Source organism: Ovis aries, chromosome 6, assembly GCF_016772045.2.
Source record: "Ovis aries strain OAR_USU_Benz2616 breed Rambouillet chromosome 6, ARS-UI_Ramb_v3.0, whole genome shotgun sequence".
Classification (NCBI taxonomy): Eukaryota; Metazoa; Chordata; class Mammalia; order Artiodactyla; family Bovidae; genus Ovis; species Ovis aries.
The window spans coordinates 103,046,022-103,069,678 of NC_056059.1; the positions used below are offsets into that span (position 1 = coordinate 103,046,022).

The 23,657-nt window shown below is 38.1% G+C and overlaps 1 protein-coding gene across 1 annotated transcript in view; it reads left to right on the plus strand.

The window, feature by feature from the left end:
- The window catches only part of NUDT9 (nudix hydrolase 9), a 36,567-nt gene extending 13,625 nt beyond the window's left edge, over positions 1–22,942 (plus strand). Inside the window, 6 exon segments of the mRNA NM_001202421.1 lie at positions 6,395–6,490; positions 10,179–10,265; positions 14,036–14,147; positions 15,885–16,031; positions 17,715–17,799; positions 22,760–22,942. Coding sequence (NP_001189350.1) covers positions 6,395–6,490; positions 10,179–10,265; positions 14,036–14,147; positions 15,885–16,031; positions 17,715–17,799; positions 22,760–22,935 — 703 coding nt within the window. The 3' untranslated portion in view covers positions 22,936–22,942.
- Positions 22,943–23,657: the final 715 nt, after the last annotated feature.

The window sequence follows — 23,657 nt, forward strand, 5'->3', positions numbered from 1 at the left end:
AGACAGACCGATCACAAGTAATGAAATTGAAACTGCAGTTAAAAATTGTCCAACAAACAAGTCCAGGACCAGATGGCTTCATAGGTGAAATCTATCAAGCATTTAGAGAAGAGCTAACATCTATCATTCTCAGACTCTTCCAAAAAATTATAGAACACTCCCAAGCTCATTCTGTGAGGCCATCGTCTCCCTGATACCAAAACCAAAGATACCACGAAGAAAGAAAATTGCAGACCAATATCACTGATAAACATAGTTGCTAGAATCTTCAGCAAAATACTAGCAACGTGTTAAAAGAATCATACACCCTTGATCAAGTGAAATTTTCCAAGGGATGCAGGGGTTCTTCAATATATGTAAGTCAATCAGTGTGATACACCATGTTAACAAGTTAAATTAAAAAAAAAAGGATCATCCCAATAAATGCAGAAAAGCTTTTGACAAAATTCAACACCCATTTATGATAAAAACTCTCCAGAAAGTGGGCATAGAGGGAACCCGCCTCCCCATGATAAAGTCCATACATGACAAACACACAGCAAACGTCAGTGGTGAAGAACTTTAAGATCAGGAACAGGACAAGGATGTCCACTCTTGCTGTTATTCAGTATGATTTTGGAAGTCCTAACTGTGGCAGTCAGAAAGGAAAAAGAACTAAAAGGAATACAAATTGAAAAGAAGAAGTAAAACTGTCACTGTGTGTGGATGATATGAGTATATATAGAAAATCCTGAAGATGCCACCGGAAAATTAGAGCTAATCAATGAATTTGGTAAAATTGCAGGATACAAAATTAATGCACAGAAATCTCCTACATTCCTATATACTAACAATGAAAGATCAGAAAGAGAAATTAAAGAAATAATCCCAGTTACTATTGCAACAGAAAGAATAAAATACCTAGGAATGAACCTACATGAGGAGGTAAAAGGCTTCCCTGGTGGCTCAGACGGTAAAAGAATCTGCCTGTAATGCAGGAGACCTGGGTTCGATTCCTGAGTGGGGAAGATCCCCAGAGAAGGGAATGGCAACCCACTCCAGTATTCTTGCCTGGAGAACTCCATGGACAAAGGAGCCTGGCAGGCTGCAGTCCATAGGGTCACAAAGAGTTGGACACGACTGAGTGACTAACACTTTTACTTTCAAGGAGGTACTTGAAAAAGTCCTGTATTCAGAAAACTATAAGACATTTATGAAGGAAATCAAAGATGACACAAGCAGATGGAGAGATAGATATACCATGTTCTTGGGTTGGAAGAATCAATATTGTAAAAACGACTATACTACCTAAAGCAGTAGTTTTGATGAAAGTTTTACCTTCATTTTTGTTTTGAAGGATTTATTAACCAAAGAAACCACACATCACACAAACAATTTCAGTATTTAATAGAAGGTTATTTGACTTAATTTCTGTATACAGTCAGTAAAAGAAGAGAAATAGAAACAAAGAGAAAAGTAATAGTATGTACATCACCAAATTTGGGTCAGCCAACCTCCAGACCTAGACAGTGCTGGTAAGTCCCTCATTAACAGCAATCTGGAGTCCTAATTGGGAAAAAGTCCTAGGTGGTGTGTCTACCCTGTGGGTGAGACTTCAGATTGTAGTTTTGGGGGCTCCCACTTACAATCCCAAGCAGCAATTGATATCATCATCAATTTGTCTACAAAAATGCAGCTGTGGTTTTACTTTAACTTTTTGCTGTTTGTTTCACCTTGTGAGTCTTAAAGGGTAGAGAAGTCTCAGGCAGTAAAGAATCCACCTGCAATGCAGGAGACCTGGGTTCAATCCCTGGGTGGGGAGATCCCCTGGAGAAGGGAATGGCTACCCACTCTAGTATTCTTGCTTGGAGATTCCATGGACAGAGGAGCCAGCTTCTTAGACCTTGGAGGTGGGAGGTGGGGTTGGGTGAATTGGCTAGACCCATTAACCCTCAGGGGCTTAAGAGAATCTAAGACCCATTCCCTATCTTATCTAAAGTGCCACCTGACTTGCTTTCCTTGCAGGCAGGCACAGAATCTTTGCAGTATCCAGGGAGATCAGAGGCTGGCTCTCCTCCTTTTGATGTCTGCACAAGACTTCCTCCATTTTAATTTCCTTAATATAAGTCTATAGATTCAGTACACTCCCTATCAAATTACCAATGGAGTTTTTCACAGAATTAGAACAAAAAACTTTTTACAGTTTTTGTGGATCAATAAAAGATCCCAGATACCAAAGCAGTCTTGAGAAAGAAAAACGGAACTGGAGTAATTGGGCTTCCTGACTTCAGACTATACTACAAAACTATAGTCATCAGTACAGTATGGTACTGGCACAAAAACAGAAATATAGATCAATGGGACAGGATTGAAAGCCCAAAGATAAACCCACATACCTGTGGTCACCTAATCTATGACAAAGAAGGCAAGAATATTCGATGGAGAAAAGACAGTCTTTTAACAAGTGGTACTGGGAAAACTGGACAGCTACATGTAAAAGAATGAAAGAGAACACTCCCTAACATTATATATAAAAATAAAACAACATGGAATAAAGATCTAAGTGTAAGACCAGGCACCTATACAACTCTTAGAGGAAAACATAAGAAGAACATTCTTTGACATAAACCACAGCAGAATCTTTTTTGACCCACTTCCTAGAATAAGGAAAATAAAAACAAAATAAACAAATGGGACCTAGTTAAACTTAAGAGCTTTTGTACAGAAAAGAAAACTATAAATGTGATGAAAAAACAACCTTAGAATGGGAGAAAATATTTGCAAATGAAAGCCACCGAGAAAGGACTACCATATGACCATAATTCCAGAAGACACATGCACCCCAGTGTTTATTGCAGCACTACTTATATTAGCCAGGACATGAAAGCAACCTAGATGTGCAACTACAGATGAATGGATAAAGAAGATGTGGTACGTATCTGCAGGGGAATATTACTCAGCCATAAAAATGAACAAAATTGGGTAACATTTGTGGAGACGTGGATGGACCTTGAGTCTGTCATAGAGTGAAGTCAGTCAGAAAGAAAAAAAGTATCATATATTAATACATGTATGTGGAATATAGGAAAATGGTATAGGTGATCTTATTTTGCAAAGCAGAAATAGAGACACAAATGTAGAGAAGGGGCATGTGGGCATGGACTGGTGGAGAAGGGGGAGTGGGGTGAATTGAGAGGTTGGGATTGGCCTATATACACTACCACGTATAGAATAGACAGCCAGTGGGAAGCTGCTGTATAGCACAGGGGTCTCAGCTCAGAGCTCTGCGGTGACCTAGATGGGTGGGATGGGAGGGGGTGGGAGAGAGGCCCAAGAGGGAGTGGGTATGTGTATACATATGGCTGATTTATTTTGTTGTACAACATTGTAAAGCAGGTATACCTCGATTAAAATAAATACTTTGACTAAATTCAGAGAAGTGCTGTGTTGATTCACATTTTATATTTATGTTTCTTTTGATAAATATAATGATAGAGTTGTAAAATGTACTGACTACAAGCTAGGCACTGTATACTAAATGTTTTATAAGCACTGTTTTATTATAACTATTCTGGAAGGCAGACAGGGTTGTTATTTCCTCTTTATAGGGAAAAAAAAAACCACACAAAAATGGAAGGACAGAAAGTTTGTCCTTTACATATGGTCATGGAGCTGGTAGATGGGATAGCTTGGCCTTTTACTCAGTATGACTTTAGAATTTATGCCCTTAACTACTCTGCTGCTAAATGGCCATTCTAGTTTTGGAATATTTTATAAGTTTGATTTAATTGGTAAATTTATTGTAAATGACAGTCCTCTCAAGGCATTATTTAGTCAGTTAAATAAACATTTTTGCTAGTTGGGTTGATCTAGTATTAGTTCATTAGGTTGTTAAACTTTACCAGTCACATATTGCTGTGACTTAATTTTGATCCACAGTTTCCTTATTTAATCCAAAGATGTGTTTGTGATAGTATTTGGGTTGTTAATTAATCATGAAGCCAACTTGTGGAGAAATTATTACCTGTAAATGAGTTCCATTTCCCTCGTTTTAGAGGATGTATTAATATATATTTACATGTACATTATACATGTGAGTGTGTGTTAGTCGCTCAGTCATGCCTGACTCTCTGTGACCCCATGGACTGCAGTCCATCAGGCTCCTCTGCCCATGAGATTTTCCAGGCAAGGATACTGGAGTGGGTTGCCATTTCCTTCTCCAGGGGATCTTCCCAACCCAGGGATCGAACCCGGGTCTCCTGCACTGCAGGCAAATGCTTTACTGACTGAGCTACAAGCATGCACAATTAGAATTAGTGACATTACAAGGGGTGCTATACAGTATAAATAGAGGAAGACTGAATGAGTCTTCCTCTGTTTCATTCAATTTAGTTTTTATAAGTTAAATTTGTATCACTGTCTAAATCAAGCCTTACTAATGTTAATGTTTAAATTATAACTAGATTCATGCTTCCCCCTCCGCAGAAAATGGCTCTCTTTATCTAAAGTTTTATTCTGAAACATTTCCAACATATAAGAAATTTGAAATAACTTTACAGGGGACACTCATAACTCACCACTTTAATTTTCTTATTACCATTTTATTATACTTATTTCATCACATATATATCCATCTATCCCTCCTTCATCCATCTTGATTTTTGATATATTAGTACATTTTTGCCTGTATACTTCAACAGGTATTTCATTAACTAGCATTCAATATTTATTTAGCTTCTTTTATTTTAAAAAATTTTAAAAGAGTATTGTTGATTTACAGTATTGTGTTAGTTATCAGTTTAGTTCAGTTGCTCAGTCGTGTCCAACTCTTTGTGACCCCATGGACTGCAGCACACTAGGCCTCCATGTCTATCACCAACTCCCAGAGCTTGCTCAAACTCATGTCCACTGAGTCGGTGATGCCATCCAACTATCTCATCCTCTTTCGTCCCCTTCTCCTGGCCTCAATCTTTCCCAGCATCAGGGTCTTTTCCAGTGAGTCAGTTCTTCTCATCAGGTGGCCAAAGTATTGGAGCTGGAGCTTCAGCTTCAGCATCAGTCCTTCCAATGAATATTCAGGACTGATTTCCTTTAGGATTGACTGGTTTGAATCAGTTATATATATATACGTATATTCACTCTTTTTTAGATTCTATTCCCATATGGGTCATTACAGAGTACTGAATAAAGTTACCTGTGCTGTATTAGTGAGTTCTTATTAGTTATCTGTTTTATCCATAGTAGTGTGTATATGTCAATCCCAATCTCCCAATTTATCCCCCCTACCCCACCCTGGTAGCCATAAGTTTATTTTCTACATCTGTGACTCTATTTCTGTTTTGTAAATAAGTTCATTTGTACCATTTTTTTTCTTTTAAGATTCCACATTTAATGGTGAAATTCTAGAGTCCCAAGAACATTATAACTCTGGCTTTGTAATTTCATGATTTTTACCATTTAATTTTATAGGTATGTTAGAAGTCTTGGGAAAATGACTGGATCATTCAAGTTGGAAACTATTTCCAAAACAGAGCACAAATATCTCTATGCTCTTGCTTACTGGAATTAAAGCAAGAAAGGAAGTGAAACTTGTGTCAGAACTGCCCATGAACTGTCCAATGCTATATAACTCTTTATTCACTGTCAGTGCAGTTATGTCAGCAGTTTCATAATGGCGAGGAAAGTAGTTTGTTTATAGCTTTTAAAAAATATTTTTATTGAGTGTGACATAAATGCAATTAACTATACATTTCTTAGGTGTGCAGGTGTAGCTCAGTTAGATTTTATATTTATCTAACTCTGTAATCCAGATCTGTGTCCAGATCAAGATCTGGAGTAGTTCCAGCTTATAGCTGTTTTAATATACATCATGGTTATTATTTCCAGTTTATTATATCTATTTTAATCTGCATCATGGTTATTATGAAGTTTGTGGGGTGTTTTCATGTTTTGTGGGGTTTACTTCGATACAGATATTAATCAGTGTGCATTAGAAGACATTAAAATTACTTTGAGACAGTAGAAGCAGCAAAATATCAGAAGGAATCTTATTTTTAGAAGTGTTTGTTAATAGGAACCAGTAACTGCCATATTGTGCCAATTGGCACAAATCTGCTTTACTGATAGTAAGTTATTTTGTGTAGTATGTAGGAGCAGCTCCAGTTTGCCTGCCATTAGTCCTTCCCCACAGGGGTTACAGCATACCTTCTTGTCTTATAAGGTCTTTTGATTAAACAAAAAATTTTTGCCAGAAAGTGTTTTGAAGGAGTTGATGAGTTTGTAAATGAAAACTAAGTTTGTAACTAAAAATTTAGTTTCAAGGATACTGGTTGTTATAAATAACTGGCTGGCATTATTAAGCTGTTGGTAGTATTGGATCATTATTTCTTATTTTGCATTGGTATTCTCATTACAGTGAAAGCAACTTCTCTCCCAAGTTTAATGAAAAGGATGGGCAGGTTGAGAGAAAGAGCCAGAATGGCCTGTATGAGGTTGAAAATGGAAGACCTAGGTAGGTACTGGGGTGGGGCATCTTATAATAATGGGTCTTTAAAAGATAGAAAATAATTGTCAACGAAAATTCACTTAACAATCAAGGTAAGAAGAAAAAAGCAGATTTTATGTAAACCAAACTGAGTTACAACTTGGAAGACAGACTCTCAAGAAGCTCTGAGAAGTGTTCCACCTGTTAGAAGATACTGTTGCTTAGTCGCTAGGTTGTGGTGAACTCTTTTGTGATCCCATAGCCCGCCAGGCTCCTCTTTCCTTAGGATTTCCCAGGCAAGAAGGGGGATCCTCCTGACCCAGGTATCGAACCCATATCTCCTGCATTAGCAGGTGGCTTCTTTACCACTGAGCCACCAGGGAAGCCCTGTTAGAAGGTGTAGTCATACACATTTTCTAGACAAAGGATTGTACATCAAAATGGGATAAAATACTGATATTTTACATAAGGTTCCCCACAGATACATAGTACAGGTGAGCATGTGCAAAGCAAGCAGTGAGTCACCATGTCGCCTTGCAGAGTTGGGAGAGCATGCTGTTTTTTTAAGAAGTTACATTGCTAGTGTCAGAAGAAAGGGAAAATAATAATCTTTATGGTCAAGAAAGCACTCTCATCTTGGAGGAGGTTTGGTTAATGTGCAGATACACTGCACATTAGGGATGCTAGGAGAGGCCCAGATGGACACAGAAAATTTTAGGTCTAAATTTTTTTGTCCTGCCTTAAAATACACATTTTATTTTATCAATGTAATTAACATTTATTGAGGGCTTGCATATGCCAGGCCTTGTCTGAAAGGAATTATATATGTGATCTAATTAAATCATAGTAATAACCCTGTGGGTGGATATTTTTAGTTCCATTTACAGATAAGTAGAGAGAATGTGAGTAGTTTGCATATGGTGAGTAAGTGCTAGAATGAATTGAATGCATCTTCTGATAACTTTACCTTGAAATAGAAATAATAACAGTTGACTCTTGAACAAAATGGGGCTTAAACTACACAGACCCACTTATACATGGATTCTTTTTCAGTAGTAAATATTACAGCACTACTCCATCTGAGTTTTGTTGAATACCTGAATGTGGAGCCACAGATACAGGGGAACTGTGTATAGACAGTGGACTATAAGTTTATATGGAAGCATTGTTCAAGGGTCAACTGTAATTGAATAAATTAACAGAAGGAAAGGATTAAGAATTGTATTTCAGTGATTATTTATAAAATGAGATAATACTTTTAGGAATTTATCCAAATATGTAAAAGTAAAAATAAAAACAACCCAAAAATGTAACATCTTTTTTTTCTTTTGGCCATGTCGTGTGGCAAGTGGGTGGGATGTGGGGATCTTAGTTCACCAGCGAGGGATCAAACCTGTGCCCAGTGGAAGCATGGAGTCTTAACCACTGGACCACCAGGAAATCTCTCTTTTTGTACTTTTAAAAGTGATTTTTCTACACAACTCAAAAATTTTCAGTTTTTCTCAAGTCATCATAAAAGGAAGAAATGTAAAAATTAGCATCCCTCCAATAAAAAAATAGAAAAATCACAGGTTTGGTAATCATATGTATTACCTTGTAAAATATTGCAAAAGCTAAAAATATTTTTAGTTCTTCTAAAGCAAGGATGTAGTAGTGCTCCTCTCATGCCAACCTGCTCTTTACTAAATTCTTTCTTTGGTCATAGCTTACTCACTTTTCTGTGTTACTGAGTCTTTTCAAGTCAAAGTTGCCTTGCATTTGACTTACTCCTTAAGTTCTCTTCTGGGCAAAATATATTAGAAGATATGTACACATATAAAAGGACAGAAAAGGCAAAGGAAAGATAGCCTATTGTTTTAGTCAAGACTCTCTTGACTAACGGAAACCAACTCTAGCTTGCCTGAGTAAAAAAGTGAACTTTACTCCACGACTGTAGAATCATCTCAGGAATCCAAAGCAGAAATGCAGCTAACTTTAGGAAAGGGTAGAGTTTGGAAATCCATTAGAACTGTCTCTGCCTTATGTCTGCTTTCCTTTATATGTTGCCTTTGTTTTGCTTTTTCTGCAAATAGCTTTCGCTGTTGCTCAGGCCGTACAGTAATCTATATGTCTTTTCTACAGCTTTTAGTTTATCAGTTACAGGCTTGGTCTTTCTCTCTCTTAATATTGGCTTTGATCATTTGTATTCAAGGGTGTATGGTTACATGGAATAAAACATAGTTACTGACCACCCTGCCCCTCCTCCTGGATTTGAAAAATAGAATAATTGCATCCTGGCCAAGTGTCTTGCCTTTCTGTTTTTATTTCTAAGTCTTGCTGAAATATTTCTGAGTCCAGTATAAAACAATATAAAGATTGACTCAATTTTAATAACAGTTGCAAGGAAGAGCAAAATAAAATAGAGTGGCTGGAACTTCCCTGGGGGTGTAGTGGTTGAGAATCCACCTGCCAGTACAGGGAACATGAGTTCGATCCCTGGTCCAGGAAGATCCCAAATGCTGTGGAGCAACTAAACCTGTGACTCACAACTTCTGAGCCCAGGTGCTGCAGCCACTGGAGCTCCTGTACCTAGAGCCCATGCTCCGCCACAAGAGAAGCCACTGAAATGAGAAGCCTGAGCACTGCCGAGGAGAGTAGCCCATGCTTGCAGCAACTGGAGAAAGCCCCTGCAGCAACAAAGACCCAGTGCAACCATAAATAAGAAATAGTTAAAAAGATAGCTGAAAGGGAAAACTTGACAAGTTGTCTATTTACTTTCACATACTGGGAGGACCAGAGATATTAAATAGACAAGATTGCAGATTAGGGCATTTCATTTTATATAATGAAAGTTAAACATTTAAGGAATATTGACTGGAAGAAAATTACTCAGGCGTGAGTGTGCCCTGTTTATCTGACAGACTTTTATACATTGGGTTATGGCATTAGGTTAAATAGTTGTTGGCATTTATATAAAATTGTTTTTAAAAATTGAATTTGGTATATATGAAATCTTAAAATATTAAGTATTTCTACTTCATTATATGCTGTGTGCTGTGGGCTAAGTTGCTTTAGTCGTGTCCAACTCTGCAGCCTTTATGGACTCTAGCCTGCTAGGCTCCTCTGTACATGGGATTCTCCAGGCAAGGATACTAGAGTGGGTTGCTATGCCCTTCTCCAGGGCATCTTCCCGACCCAGGGATGGAGCCTGTGTCTCTTATGTCTGCCTTCATTGTCAGGCAGGTTCTTCACCACTAGCACCTCCTGGGAAGCTCTCATTATATGCCACACAATATCTATTCCTGATAATAAAAATCTAGAACCCACTATGAAAAAAATGGACTTTAAAATGTAATCAAAACTATATGAGTGAGTCAGGTTGTAAGAGAGTGAAGTATGAAAAGAGGATGATGAGAAAGGGAAGAGAGGTGTGGATATACTGGATAAAGTGTTGCTGTTGCAGAGTTAGACTGTGATTAGGTGCAGAGCATTTCAGCCTTCCAGATTTAAAACAACTTTGGAAATGAGATCCTCCTCCTGGATCAAGCCCAGGCATGAAAGAAAAGTTAAATAACACTGTAAAGAAATACATACTTTGAATGTCAAATATGTAGTAGTGCTACTGGATTTGTGTGGAGATCTTATTTCCCTCTTAGTACCTTGTTTTGGGCCATATCAAGTTTGGTTCAAAAAGATGAGTACCTTCAGTTGGTTTTATGGTTTTTTGTTTTTCCAGAAATCCTGCAGGGCGGACTGGACTGGTTGGCCGGGGACTTTTGGGGCGATGGGGCCCCAATCATGCTGCAGATCCCATCATAACCAGGTAAGAGCTGAAAACACATTTCAGTAACAAAGAGACAAGTAATTGGAAAAATACAGACACTAACCATGTTTCTACATGTCCATCATATACATATACATATGCAAATGTATGTCTGCATATGTATGTGTTTATATATATAGTTATCCCTTGATATTTTAGGGGATTGGCTCTCGAAGAGGCCCCTGTGCCTCAAGCAGGTAGCAAAATCTGTGGATGTTCAGGTCGCTTACATAAAATGGAAAAGTACGGTTGACTCGTCTTATCCATGGGTTCTGCATTTGTGGATAGAGAGAGCTGACTGCATGTGTGTGTGTTTGTGTTGGTATATACACAGACATATATATATATGTATGTATGCAGCCTTGAAATTAAAAGGTGCTTGCTCCTTGGAAGAAAAGCTATGACAAACTTGGACAGCATATTAAAAAGCAGAGACCTTACTTTGCCAAAAAAGGTCCATCTAGTCAAAGCTGTGGTTTTTCCAGTGGTCATATATGGATGTGACAGTTGGACTATAAAGAAAGCTGAGTGCCGAAGAATTGATGCTTTTGAACTGTGGTGTTGGAGAAGACACTTGAGAGTCCCTTGGACTGCAAGGAGATCCAACCAGTCCATCCTAAAGGAGATCAGTCCTGAGTTTTCATTGGAAGGGCTGATGCTAAAGCTGAAACTCCAATACTTTGGCCACCTCATGCGAAGAGTCATTGGAAAAGACTCTGATGCTGGGAGGGATTGGAGGCAGGAGAAGGGGACAACAGAGGATGAGATGGTTGGATGGCATCACCGACTCGATGGACATGAGTTTGAGTGAACTCCGGGAGTTGGTGATGGACAGGGAGGCCTGGCGTGCTGGGGTTCATGGGGTCACAAAGAGTCGGACACAATTGAGCAACTGAACTGAACTGAGCTGGCTTTTCTTGCTTTCAGTCTTGATCACCTCCAAACCAACTTCCAAACTTTTGTCAAAATGAGTGAGTTTTCTGAAATACAAATTGCTAACAGCTTTTAACCTGCTTTAAAACATTTTCTGGCTCTCTAAGCAGATTAATTTGATGAATTCTTTGCCTACTTCAACCTCATCATCTATCTTTCCCTCACTGATGTTCATACTCCCGTGTATGCTTTCAGTTTCTTGAATACATTATTTTATTTTTATAACTTTGTTTCCTCCCTCTGCATCCTTAAAATCAGATTTGTCTTATACTAGCTGTTCCTTCATTTCTAGCTATCTGTACTCATCAAGCTATCAGTCTTGCAGTTTATTCACCTACATATCTAGCTCCACGGCTAGGCTGTGAACTCTTTTAGGGGGAATTACGGATGGGGCTTCCCTGATAGCGCAGTTGGTGAAGAATCCACCTGCAATGCAGGAGAACCCAGTTCGATTCCTGGGTCGGAAAGATCAGCTGGAGAAGGGCTAGGTTACCCACTCCAGTACTCTTGGGCTTCCCTTGTGACTTAGCTGGTAAAGAATCCGCCTGCAATGCAAGAGACCTGGGTTCGATTCCTGGGTCTGGAAGATCTGCTGGAGAAGGGATACACTCCAGTATTCTGGCCTGGAAAATTCCATGGAGTGTGTAGTCCATTGGGGCACAAAGAGTAGGACATGACTGAGTGACTGTCACTTTCATGGGTTAGATGTGGTGTTCAGCCACATTATAAAGACTTGGACACTCATATCTAAGCTGGTGTATTTTAATCTCATGCAGAGTGAAAATTAGATTGTAGGCTTTCTGTTTTGGTTTTGTACTGCAAGTTCAAAATTTTTATCTTTGCCTAAGGGACTATTAGAACTATTCTTAACATTTGACAGGGGGAGGTAGATGTGGTGTAGGGAAGGGAAAAGGGAGATTTATCAACATCTTTGGGAAGGAGGCTCTGATTACAAAATGCACATTTTGAAATTAACATTGCCTTGATGCTTTAAAAATATTCAATTAAATTTGAAATATAGAACTAAAGGATAGAGTGAGATTTCTTTTATCAAAAAAGGGGATAAAGATTCAGAAGCATTTTTTTTTTTTTTGAGACCAACTGGACATGGAACAACAGACTGGTTCCAAATAGGAAAAGAAGTATGAAAAGGCTATATATTGTCACCCTGCTTATTTAACTTCTATGCAGAGTACATCATGAGAAACGCTGGGCTGGAAGAAGCACAAGCTGGAATCAAGATTGCCGGGAGAAATATCAATAACCTCAGATATGCAGATGACACCACCCTTATGGCAGAAAGCAAAGAAGAACTAAAGAGCCTCTTGATGAAAGTGAAAGAGGAGAGTGAAAAAGTTGGCTTAAAGCTCAACATTCAGAAAACGAAGATCATGGCATCTGGTCCCATCACTTCATGGGAAATAGATGGGGAAACAGTGGAAACAGTGTCAGACTTTATTTTGGGGGGCTCCCAAATCACTGCAGATGGTGACTGCAGCCATGAAATTAAAAGACACTTACTCCTTGGAAGGAAAGTTATGACCAACCTAGATAGTATATTCGGAGAAGGCAATGGCACCCTGCTCCAGTACTCTTGCCTGGAAAATCCCATGGGTGGAAGAGTCTGGTAGGCTGCAGTCCATGGGGTTGGGAAGAGTCGACACGACTGAGCGACTTCACTTTTACTTTTCACTTTCATGCATTGGAGAAGGAAATGGCAACCCACTCCAGTGTTCTTGCCTGGAGAATCCCAGGGACAGAGGAGCCTAGTGGGCTGCCGTCTATGGGGTCGCACAGAGTCGGACATGACTAAAATGATTTAGCAGCAGCAGCAGCAGCAGCAGCAACAGCAGATAGTATATTAAAAAGCAGAGACATTACTTTGCCAACAATGGTCTGTCTAGTCAAGGCTATGGTTTTTCCAGTGGTCATGTATGGATGTGAGAGTTGGAGTGTGAAAACAGCTGAGCGCAGAAGAATTGATGCTTTTGAACTGTGGTGTTGGAGAAGACTCTTGAGAGGCCCTTGGACTGCAAGAAGGTTCAACCAGTCCATCCTAAAGGCGATCAACCCTGGGATTTCTTTGGAAGGAATGATGCTAAAGCTGAAACTCTAGTACTTTGGCCACCTCATGTGAAGAGTTGACTCATTGGAAAAGACTGTGATGCTGGGAGGGATTAGGGGCAGGAGGAGAAGGGGACGACAGAGGATGAGATGGCTGGGACGACAGAGGATGAGTTGGCTGGATGGCATCACCGAATCAATGGACATGAGTTTGAGTGGACTCCGGGTGTTGGTGATGGACAGGGAGGCCTGGCGTGCTGCGATTCATGGGGTCGCAAAGAGTCAGACATGACTGAGCAACTGAACTGAACTGAACTAAACTGAACCTGTATCACATAATCTTTTCCGAAAACAGGGTGAACTGTTAAAAGCAATTATTACAGATCTTTTTCACTAATTATATTAATAAGTCTTAAAAAGATTCCTTGGATGAAAAAGAAAAGAAACTCTTAATGACCTTCCTTTAAATTCTGTTCTGCTTTAAAATCCTTTTGATAAATTTTACTTTAGTAAAAAGTATATCTTGAATTTTTATTCTGGAAACTATAATATCCTTTATTGAAAGTAGACATTTGCCTTGGTTTGTAACAGTGCTAAATAAAGAGTATTTTTTAATGCAAAACAATATTTCTTTATAAAAGTAGGTGATTTGAGGTAAATGTATATACACTCTATTATAAAGAAAAATACATCTTTATATTTTTGTCTTAAGCTTGATTTAGGACCTTGATCTTTGTTCTGAATTACTTATGATCTTACATTACTGTTTATAGGTGGAAAAGGGATAGAAGTGGAAATAAAATCACCCATCCCATTTCTGGGAAAAACATCTTGCAGTTTGTTGCAATAAAAAGGAAAGACTGTGGAGAATGGGCAATCCCAGGGGTAAGCATTAAAATAAAGTCAAATCAATGTTTTCAGTTCTTTTTAGTTGCTTTACTTATATAATGCAAGGTTATTGCATATGGATCTTTTCTACTCCCTTAAGTCTCTCTCCTCCCTACTTCAGTTAATAATTCCTTTGCAGTGAAGTATCATTGTTAATGACAAATGTAGAATAATACAACAAAGTTGTTAAAATCTGAGTCTTAATTCTAAAATCCTTGAGAAAGAACATGGACTTTGATGTTAGACCTGGGCTTGTGTTTAGCCTTTCCACTTGGAGCTGAGTGCTGTGGAGTTCAGACCTTTGTTCTAAAAATAATCATATTTATGTCACAGGATTATTAGAGAGAGCATTTAAAGCACCTGGTATTGTAGATACTCACTAATGCTGAGTCTTGACTTAGAACCCATCCCCTACTCTAAGACCAAAGTAACATTTTCAGTATTTTAAAAGTAACACATTACTTACTGTTCCTTACAGTTTTTAAAGTTTCTATAATATCGTCAGGAAGAGTATACTTTTATTGAGTTCACGTCAGTGGTATTTCAAGTGGCTTTAAAAAAATGTTTATGTGTTCAAGAGCGGGTTTTATATTTTATGCCATATTGTTAAATGGAGATAGTTTGATAGGAAGATGACTCATCATATACACATTCTGCTATCTGCAAGAATGGTTTCTTTCTTTGTAGGGTAAAATGGAATGAAAATGAAGATTATAGCTGACTGTACAAGCCAAATAAACTTCACACGTGCTGAATGCAAAATACAATGATATCATCATCATGGGATTTTCTGTTTTTATTGTCATTCGAAATTCTGATCAGTCAGGGAACTGTTGTCATTAAATATAATTTTGAGAGTCGTTCATCTCAGTGTATTTTGAGCATCCGAGCACCTGGGCATATGGCAGGGCTACATGAACAAGCATCCCTGTCTTCTTGGTGCTCACCTTCTGATGAGGGAGACCATACAAGATAAATAAATTATTGTATGTTAGGTGATAAGTATTAAGGAAACTAAAGCAAGGAAGGGGACTAGGAAGTGTTGGGAGAGCTTGCAATTTTAGATAGAGGGTGGTTATAGAAGGTCTCCTGAGAGAAGGTGGCATCTAAGTGAAGATCTGGAGGAGGTGAACAAGTTACCCATGTAGATATATGGGGAAAGTGCCTTTAGGTAGAAGCAATACAGTTGCAAAGGCCTTAAGGTTGGCATATGTCTGGCCCATCCTAGGAACATTGAGGAGGTCACTGTGACTAGAATGGAATGACCGGTTGGCAAAGTATCAGTTTATTGTATTCTTGCCTCCAGCCCTTCCTTCTGTGGCTTGACTTTGGAAAATACCAGGAAAGGAGTCTGACAGGCTCAATTATCATAGTCTAACCTTGGACCATTTACTGTGGTTGAGTATATATATGGTTGATAACCCTGCTAAGCTATCTCTACTAGAAACAAATGATTTTGAAAAGAACATATTATAGAAGATTATGGGCAGATAGAGCAACATGTCCCTGGAGAAGGAAATGGCAACCCACTCTGGTATTCTTGCCTGGGAAATCCCATGGACAGAGGAGCCTGGTGGCCTACAAAACATGGGGTTGTAAGAGTCAGACACGACTGAGTGCCTAAACCAACACCCACCACAAAGCAATATATGTCCACTGTGTCAGTCAGTAAATATTTATTGATTGAATTAAAGCCTTTTCCTTTTTCTTTTTAAACAAAAATGTGACTCGCAGGGGATGGTGGATCCAGGAGAGAAGATTAGCGCCACACTGAAAAGAGAGTTTGGTGAGGAAGCTCTCAACTCCTTACAGAAGTCCAGTGCTGAAAAGAGAGAATTACAGGAAAAGCTGCACAAGCTCTTCAGCCAGGAACATCTAGTGGTAAGAAATGATTTCTAAGAAGGATTTAGTCCTGGGGATTAATGAAAATTACTTACAATTCACCTGAAAATCTGGTAGTTTATTCTCTGAATAAAGTGAAATACCTGTATATTTGAAATAGCATCTTAATAAAACAAATTAAATTGTAGCTCTTCTCTGAATAGATTCCTACTTAAATTTTTATAGCCCAACTTTGCACCATTTATTATATACATTTTTTCCTCATAGTTTTTCTTTAGACTCAGTGTGAGCTAATGTGATACTGAGTTCACCCATCTAACAGTAAATCTTTTCTGTTTTTAAAATATTTGCAAGAATTCAGCTGTTTTGAGAGGACATTTACGTTTTAACTTAGGTTGTTCAGAGCTTTTCTCATTCGTAACAGTTTAAGTCTCATGTCTGTTTTGCTTATGTATCTTTTGTGATTAAAAAAAATCACTATCAGGTATACATGCGCTAGTAATAAGGAGAAGAATGGATTTTCTTTTTTGTTGCTGTTGGCTTTTGTTTGACGTGTTTTGTTTTCTTCCTAGAATTAGGATTTCTTAATTGTTTATATTCCTTCCCTGGTGGCTCAGAGGTTAAAGCGTCTGCCTCCAATGCGGGAGACCTGGGTTTGATCCCTGGGTCTGGAAGATCCCTGGAGAAGGAAATGGCAGTCCACTCCAGTATTCTTGCCTGGAGAATCCCATGGACAGAGAAGCCTAGTAGGTTACAGTCCACGGGGTCGCAAAGAGTCGGACACGACTGAGCGACTTCACCTTCAATTGTTTATATTGTCTGGATTTTGGGTCACATTTGTGTTAGATGGCTGGATCCAAGTCTTTTCATGTATTAAGAGCTTAAATATTAGTCTTTACTAACCTTGTTTATAGATCTTTGTTTAACTAGAAGAATCTTTCTTTGTATGTCTAAAACTGTAATCATGGAAATTACTTTTAAATTGGTGTATAATTGCTTTAGAGAGTTGTGTTAGTTTCTGCTGTACAGTGGCATGAATCAGCTATATGTATACATATATCCCTTCCTTGAGTCTCCGTCTCACACCCCCTGCAGAAATTATTAAAACAGAAAAATATTTACATGAAGAGTCAAAAAATCATATGGCCCAAATATGATTATTCTCACATTCTGAAATTAGAATCTGAGGTGTTGAGGGTTTTGTGAATGTTAGAGCTACCTCAGAATGTTCTTGAGACTATTGTTTCCTGGGAAATTTATTTATTTAAAAAAATATTTTGTTTATTTGATGCTATTATAAATGGAATCACTTTACTTTCTTAATTTTACTTTCACATTGACTTTTTTTGGCCACTTTTTCATTTTGAGGAATCTTAGTTCCCCGACTAGGGGTTGAACCTGGGCCCTGGTGAAGGCACCAAGTCCTAACCACTGGGCAACCAGGGAATTCCCTCCCTGGGACATTTAGAACAAGCATATGGAAGGTTACATTAAAGGTTCTGTAATATTTACATTTCTTTTGTGTGTGTGTGTGTAATAAAAAGCACATAGCATATAATATGCCCACTTAACCATTTTTTAAGTGTACAATTAATTAATGTTAATTAAATGTGGATTGTTTTGCAACGGATATTTCTGATTCTGAAGAAGGCAGTGTGCTCTGCTCTACCCATTCCTTTTCACCCTATACTTTTTCTTCATCTGTCTCCTTTTAAAAAATAGATATATAAAGGTTATGTCGATGATCCTCGAAACACTGATAATGCATGGATTGAGACAGAAGCTGTGAATTACCATGATGAAACAGGTAATTTTACTAATGTTTATTAAACTAACTGAATTAGTGGATCAGTTTAAGTCCAGCAGCCTGCTGCTGCTGCTAAGTTGCTTCAGTTGTGTCCAACTCTGTGCGACCCCATAGATGGCAGCCCACCAGGCTCCACCGTCCCTGGGATTCTCCAGGCAAGAACACTGGAGTGGGTTGCCATTTCTTTCTCCAATGCATGAAAGTAAAAAGCAAAAGTGAAGTCACTCAGTCCTTAGCAACCCCATGCACTGCAGCCTACCAGGCTCCTCTGTCCATGGGATTTGCCAGGCAAGAGTACTGGAGTGGGTTGCCATTGCCTTCTCCAGCAGCCTACTAGGACACAATTAAATTTGGACTATTTCAGTATTTTAAGTCAATCATCTAGTGATTATAGAAGTATATTTGTATGAAATCAGATTGTTGATATTAAAATAATATGTTTAAAAAAAAGAAAGAATATGTAGAAGAAAGCTTTAAAAGTGTTAGCAGTAACGAATCTATTTTAATCCACTGGTAGCATATAAAATTAAGGTTAGAATTATAAACTATGTGCCTTAAAGTTGTCAAATTGTTTGAGTCCATTCGTAAAAAAACAAAAGCAAAAGCAACTGGAGATTTGGGTAGGAAGTATAGGTATAATAAAGGAAATGGGATTTATGTCTGTCTTAATGTTTGAAATAATTTTATAATAAGCATGCATTCTTAAAGTGCAAAATAATACCAAAAAAATTCCAACTGTTGAACAAACTTCAGATGGCTGATTTTTTTCTGGTCAATGGATTTAAAAAATTTAGCAGGTGGGTGGAAATCTGTTAGTATAAAAAGAAAGGGGGAATCTGCTATTTAGAAAATTAATTGCAATTTTAATATATGTTGAGTGGCTTCTCTTGAAACATTTTATTGCTAAATTGGATGACCTTTTAGATACTTTGTTTTCATCTGTAGCAAAATGAAGTGGTACCCTATCAGGGAACTAATTGTTGCATTCATGGTTCCTTTCTGAGCTGAACTGTTGCTGGAAACATGGGGGGAGAGAGACTGGTGTGTCTGAGGTCTCAGGTGAGTCCTTGGGATGGACTTCCAAATGAGAGTCCTTGGCTTCGTGCAGGAAGGAATTCAAGAGTGAGCTGAAGTAGAGTGAGCACAGATTTATTCAGGGAGGTACACACTCCATAGACAGAGTGCAGGCTGTCTCAGAAAACAAGAGACTCTGAAATATGGGGTGTTTGGTTTTTATGGGCTGGGTAATTTCATAGGCTAATGAGTGGGAGAATTATTCCATCTGTTTTGGAAAAGGGGAAGGGGATATCCAGGGATTGGATCACACTCACTTTTTGACCTTTTATGGTTAGCCTCAGAACTGTCCTGACTCCTGTGGGTGTGTCATTTAGCATATGCTGTTGTATTATAATGAACATATAATGAGGCTCAAGATCTAGTCTGCCATCTTGGACCTAGTTGGGTTTAACCAGTTTATCTTGTGTCCTCAATGGCTGTGTCATTTTCTTAAAGGTTATGCCTTGCCCCTTTCCTGTCTCGGTATAACCCTGTGCAAATCGCGTGTTCTCTTGAACTCAAGTTTTTCCTTATAAAATGGGCTGCAACTAGAAGATTTGTCGCTTTTACATTCTTGCTGAACTTGGGGAAACTCCCAGCACAAATTTCATTACTTCTGTACAACAACTGTAACCAAAGTATTAGAACAATTCATTTTGGTATTAAGAACTTAAATATTTCAGAAGGAAAAATAATGCATATGTAGTTTAGAAGCAGGTCGCTGCAACGTAAGTACTAATACATTTGTTAGCTATTTGTTTTTGAAGTTAAAAAACAATGACTGATCCTCTAGTGGTTGGTTATATAGTGTCTGCATTGTTCAAATCACTGTTTTCACTGTTTCATTCTTTCTCTAAATGTAAAAAAAAAAAATTGCAGTCTGATAATTTCAAATCTCTGCCGTATCTGAGTTTGATTCTGATCCTTGGTCTCCCTTTAGCATGCCTTCTAGTTTTTTTGGAAGGTGAACATGATGTATCTAGTAAAAGGGACGGAGGCAAATAGACCTCTAGTGTGAGGCTTTATGTTTGTCCAGACATAGCTAGGAGTTAGGCTATATTTATTATTTGCTATAATTGTAGGTGTCAGAGACCAAAATTTCCTCCCAGTGTTTTTTTTTTTTTTTTTTTTTACCTCCTTTCATCTTTTGATTTCCCTAGAGACTACTTAAATAAGGTCTGAGCCACGCAGTTCTTTCAGTTAATGCTCCCTTGTTATTTTATGGAATCTCTGTTGCTGTGGGTGGTAAGTTGGGAGCGACACTAAAAGTTGAGCTTCTCTGAGCTAGTGCCAGATCGAATCTCGGAGAGAGTTTTGGGTGACGTTGAAAAGCATAGCTTTATTGGTTTGCCAGGCAAAGGAGGACATAGCAGGCTCCTGTGCATATTCAAGAAGAGTTGTTGATTTTCAGTTTGTTTGTATTTTTTTGGTGTGAAGATGGGAGTGATGACTCGCAGGCTCTTTAAATGTCAGACGTATAAACTTTACTAACTTTTTAAAATTTCGCTTTGTGTTGTTTATTAGTTGACCAGAGGGCAGTATACTTTTCAGATGTTATTGGATCTGATAAAGAGCGTGTTGGAGAATATTGTTATTTAGATAACCATATTTTATTTTAACTTTTAGATTCAGGTTTACTTCTTAATTGTGGTTCTCCATTGGTTATCGTTTATTGTATTTGCTATGAAGGTACACAAAAAGCTGTCATTTTAGCACTGGGATTTAGAAGCCTTTGTGCTGAAATGGGCTTCCCTGGTGTCTTAGATGGTAAAGAATTCTGCAGTGTGGGAAACCTGGATTTGATCCCTAGGTTGGGAAGATCCCTTGGAGAAGGAAATGGCAATCCACTCCAGTATTCTTGCCTGGGAAATCCCATGGACAGAGGAGCCTGGTGGGCTATAGTCCTTGCGGTCACAAAGAGTTGGACACGACTGAGTGACTAACACTTTCTCTTTCATGTCCTAAACTATTCGATTGATTCTTTCAAGAAGCAGCATTATTATTTTATTATTACAAATGTAATCATTATAAAGGATATGTGTGTTTATAATGAGTTATTTAGAAAATAGGTGACATAAAGTGAAAAGAATTTTAAAGTTGCAGTTATTTCATTTCCCAAAGATAATGACTGTTAACATTTTGATTTATTTTCTTCCAGATTTGTACAGCTGTTTTTAAAATAAAAATGGGCTAACACTCTACATTCTACTTTGTTACTTACAATTTCACTTAATATATTAATACATAATGGACATATTTCCATGTCAGTATGTGGAGAGCTTCTTTGCTTTTAATGATTATATGGGAGTCCAATGGACTCTTATCATTTATTTAATCTGTGCCCTCTCAATGGAAAGTTTGGTCATGTCCTCTTTTTCCTCTTTGTTTATAAATAGTGTTGTCTTGAATACTTCAATAAGCTTGTCTTTTTACTTCCTTAGGGTAAATCCTTTGAAGAGAAATTATTTGGTTGTTTATGGTCTCCCTAGAGCCTCTTACAGAGTCTGGTGCATAAGAGGCAATCTGATATTTGTTGCATGAATGCTTATCAAAGAGCACTTTCTTTTTAAAAGCTCTTGATAAATACTGCCAAACTGTCCTACAGAAATATGCCATTTAGATTGTGAATTGTGATTGAAAACATTTATTTTTAACTTTTGATAATTATAAATATTTTAATAAATATTTATAAGTATATGGTTTCTGATTTGGTGTAATACTTGGAAAAGTGTACTTATGACTCTAAAGTGAATCATTTATAATTGTTTTCTTTCTTTTTTTAAATGTTTAAATCTAATCCCTCTGGAATTTTGACGTGAGGTTTCATGTTTATTTAATGTTAGGTTTTTTTTGTTTAAGTGTAATATTTTTACTTTTTAAAGAGAAAAGCTGGACTTCCCTGGTGGTCCATGGTTAAGAATCTGCCTGTCAATACAGGGGACCTGGGTTCAGTCCCTGGTCTGGGAAGATTCCCACATGCAGTGGAGCAGCTAAGCCCACATGCCCATGCTCAGCGACAAAGAGTAGCCCCTGCTTGTCGCAACTAGAGAAAGCTGGAGCAGAGCAACGAAGACCTAAATGCAGCCATAAATTGTTGTTGTTCAGCTGCTTAGTCGTGTCTGACTCCTTGCGACCCCATGGACTACAGCCATAAATACATAAATAAATAGATAGAGTGGTGTTGAAGAAGACTCTTGAGAAGCCCTTGGACAGCAAGGGGATTCAACAAGTCAATCCTAAAGGAAATCAGTCCTGAATATTCACTGAAAGGACTGATGTTGAAGCTGAAGCTCCAGTGCTTTGGCCACTTGATGCAAAGAACTGACTCACTGAAAAAGACCCTGATGCTGGGAAAGATTGAAGGCAGGAGCAGAAGGCAACGACAGAGGATGAGATGGTTGGATGGAGTCGCTGATTCAATGGACATGAGTTTGAGCAAGCTCTGGGAGATGGTGAATGACAGGGAAGCCTGGCATGCTGCATTCCCTGGGGTCGTAAAGAGTTGAACAGGACTGAGTGATTGAGTTGAACTGAGAAAGAGCAAGAGAGAGAAAAGCTTTTTTTTTTTTTTGCTGCACCCTGTGTCATGTGGGATTGTAGTTGCCTGACCAGGGGACTGAGCACACACCCTCTGCATTGGAAGTGCAGATTCTTCACCACTGAACCTCTGGGCAAGTCTGAGAAAAGCTTTCTTATTGGTACCTTTACTTGAAATTTAGAAACTTGGTTAAAATTTGAGCATTTGGGAAATTTGAAATATTCTCGTTTTTAATTCAGTCTGCCACTTAATATGATGATTTAAAATTAGTTTGAGTAAGAATACTTGAAGGTACAGGATTATGCAGAAACAGAAGTGATTAAATAAATTACATTTTCTTGATGATGTTTTTTCTTTGGTAACCAGGTGAAATAATGGATAACCTTGCCTTAGAAGCTGGAGATGATGCTGGAAAGGTGAAATGGATGGATATCAGCGATAAACTCAAGCTTTATGCTAGTCATGTTCAGTTCATCAAACGTGTGGCAGAGAAACGAGATGCACACTGGAGTGAGGACTCTGAGACTGGCTGCCCTGGGTAACAGCTCACAGTCTCCATGTAAGCCAAAAGCCAGGAACGGAGCATGTACGGAGAAGAAGACAGTATCACAGAACTCATATATAAAAAGGGCAGGGCAGGTCACTTGGAAATGACTTTATTCATTAAATGACAGGCAGTTAGGTTTTGCATCAGAATAAAATTAGTAGGTGTGGTGAGACAACACAGAATTTTCTGCTCTTCTGTCAAAAGCGCTGTAAACAATCATTTTGTATGTATTCTATTTAAGCATGGCTTAAACCAAATTGAAAGAACTGATGCTCTTTGAAGAATCAGAATTTGAACAAAGATAAATTTAGATAAATTTCTGTTCAGCCATAATTTCTGCTTTCTCTGTAATTCTTGTGTGTCGGTTTTGTTTTTCTCCACTGACTTTTGAGGTATGAAGGATATTCCTACCATATCAAGCGTCTCTCAGTGGAGTGCCGATCACCATTGCCTAATCTTGATTTATCTTTAAATTATTTGGTTCACACTTTGCTTTATTTGATCTTGTTGAAGCTGGTTTCAAAAACGGAAACCTTTTGTATTCTTGACTTTAGAGTTGTAAGTTATATGAGGAAATTTCAGTCACTCTTTTAGTCAAAAAAGATCAAGATCGATGAACAAGAAATCATGTCCTCATTTCCAAAAATTCTGAATTACAAAAATGTGTCCAGAAAACCAGTAATTTAAATTTATATATGCATTCCACTCTACTCTAAC